General features: G+C 30.3%; 1 protein-coding gene across 1 annotated transcript; it reads left to right on the top strand.

Annotated features, from left to right (window-relative positions):
- The first annotated feature begins 1660 nt into the window (after nt 1-1660).
- LOC145259256 (thiol S-methyltransferase TMT1B-like) lies at nt 1661-2044 on the top strand. Its single transcript, XM_080117093.1, has one exon. It carries the CDS (start codon nt 1661-1663, stop codon nt 2042-2044), a length of 384 nt encoding a protein of 127 aa, XP_079973219.1.
- The last annotated feature ends 597 nt before the right edge of the window (nt 2045-2641 follow it).

The following is a 2641-nucleotide window of genomic DNA, read 5'->3' on the forward strand; positions in this document are numbered from 1 at the left end:
TCTTCTGTGGAAAGCAACCAATTATTAAGTCGCCTGATGAGGACTTATAGTTTTAACTAACCTTTTGTTCGAAACATTAGCATGTCCAGTGTTGCAACCATTAAATTTGTTTAAATAAAATAAAAATATATCTTGCTCTTCTTTTATTAAGCACTCTTAATAACCTCGTTAAATTCATTAGTTATAGCTCTTGAATACCTGGTATATATATATATATATATATATATATATATATATATATATATATATATATATATATATATATATTATATATGTTACATATATTATGTAGTTAAATTCTGTTTTAAAATTGAAGACTTTTGTGAAATCGGCTTATGCAAATGCTATGTCTATTTCTATTTAACAATTTTAGTTAAGGCTTTTTTTGTATTGTTTTTTTTTTTTTTTTCATCCATATATAAATGAATACTCTTTAGTCATTATAAACATTTAGAAATCGGATTATATAGGTGCTTAGTCTACGATAGGTTAAAATTAATATTTTTTTCCTTCCGGGAATTTAAACTGCATTCTTTATTTTTATTTTTGCATTTTTTATTCAAAGCTTCTTTAGATTTTAGATTTTATATATATATAAAAATAAAGAATGCAGTTTAACTACATAATATATGTAACATATATAATATATATGTATATGTATATATATATATGTATATATATATATGCATATATATATATGTATATATATATATGTATATGTATATATATGCATATATGTATATATATATGCATATATATATATATATGTGTATATATATATATATGTATATATATATGTATATATATATATATGTATATATATGCATATATATATATGTATATATATATGTATATGTATATATATATATGCATATATATATATATATGTATATGCATTTATATATGTATATATATATATGTATATGTATATGTATATATATATATGTATATGTATATGTATATGTATATATATATGCATATATATATGTATATGCATATATATATGTATATGCATATATATATATATATATATATATTAGTGGCCTAGCAAGGTCAGAGGGGAGACAACCAAACAAGCAAAAAAAAACAAGCAAAATTCATCCCAAAGCAGCAAAACTGAAGCTAGCCTGCCAGGATACTATATATACAAATGTAAGCAAATTTGGGCATAAGATAGATAGCTAGATAGCTAGACAAATAGATAGATAATTAACTGCTTCTACCCAGTTATTATTTAACATAACATCTATGCGTATCCTATGCCGCATGGCCTACTAGTATTATATAAGTGTGTCCACGTGTATACATATATCTTATCAAAAAATGATTCAACTTTAGTTTATTCTGATTTCGATAATGCTTATCTGGCATTGTTACACAATTCATCATCAGAGATCATACGTAGCTAACATCTTAAGTAGCCAAAAAATTGAATAAGTAAAACAGGTTTTTTATCTAATACATTATTGTCTCTATAACAAACAAAGAAGGACCAATGGCTAAAATCGATATAATTATTTTGAATATTTTCGCACACTATGTTCTTCCGATTTTTATCGGTTACATTTTTTTTTTCCACCTCTCTCGGAATTTATGGAAACCGTTATTCCGATCGGCTAAAGTCAAAATGATCAGGTATATATCCTATAAATACTGGACGATGATCCGTTCGGATTACAGGAATGAAATTGGACATGTCTTCGGCCCTATTCATGAGATTGCGCGCAACAAGGTCCACCAGAAATTACGCATTATGGAAATCGGAATCGGTGAAGGTGCCAACTTTTCACTCTACCCACCAAATTGTGAAGTGTTTTGCGTCGATCCACAAGCGAGGGTTGAGGAAGGTCTGAGAAAGAACATTGCCAAACACGAAGGTCTAGAACTGAAGTCCTTCAAGCCCGTTGGTGCCGAAGACATGTCACACATTGAAGACAATTCCATGGATGTTGTTGTTTGCACGCTCGTCCTCTGCAGCGTCAAGGATCCCCGGAAGGTTTTGCAAGAGGTGAAAAGGATCCTTCGAAAAGTAAGGGAAATTTAATCTTTTATTGTATTGAAATATTTTTTTAAAACTTTTTCATTACTCTGGCTGGATCGTTTGAACTTGTCAATTTAAACGAAACTTTATCTCTCTCTTTTTTTTTTCTTTTTTTTTTACTTGGGAGTCACCACTTATCAAGGCCCGAAAGCCACTCGAGGATAAGGGTTAATGTTAGTGTAGTAATTGTTAACGGTGTAAATTGGGTAGATTTTGGTTATTTATAGGGACGGCTTTACAAGAATTTGTTTACATTGGATTTGAAGGCTACCATGCTGTATTCAACCAGGTGGGCAGTTCTGGAAAAGAAGTCTGCATTTAGAATTAGGCACAGTTAGAGAGTGGGGAAATCGCATATAGTGGTTATAGCTTGTCGAGTGTTTTTTATGAAAGAGGGGAAGCGAAGATTGGAATTCAGTCGAGCACTTAACATGAAAATAACAATAGAACAGAGACAAGCTCGCAACCTCTCTTCTCTGGGGAAAGAGATTGCAGGGAAGAGTAAAGGGCATAACTTATTAGGTTTTGAACTCTATCAAGGGTGGATAGGGCGCACCAAGCAGCTCCTACCCAGATGTGGCAAGAGTACTCCATTTTAGG

The sequence above is a fragment of the Euprymna scolopes genome, chromosome 34, assembly GCF_053919585.1.
Source record: "Euprymna scolopes isolate OS-2025 chromosome 34, ASM5391958v1, whole genome shotgun sequence".
Classification (NCBI taxonomy): Eukaryota; Metazoa; Mollusca; class Cephalopoda; order Sepiida; family Sepiolidae; genus Euprymna; species Euprymna scolopes.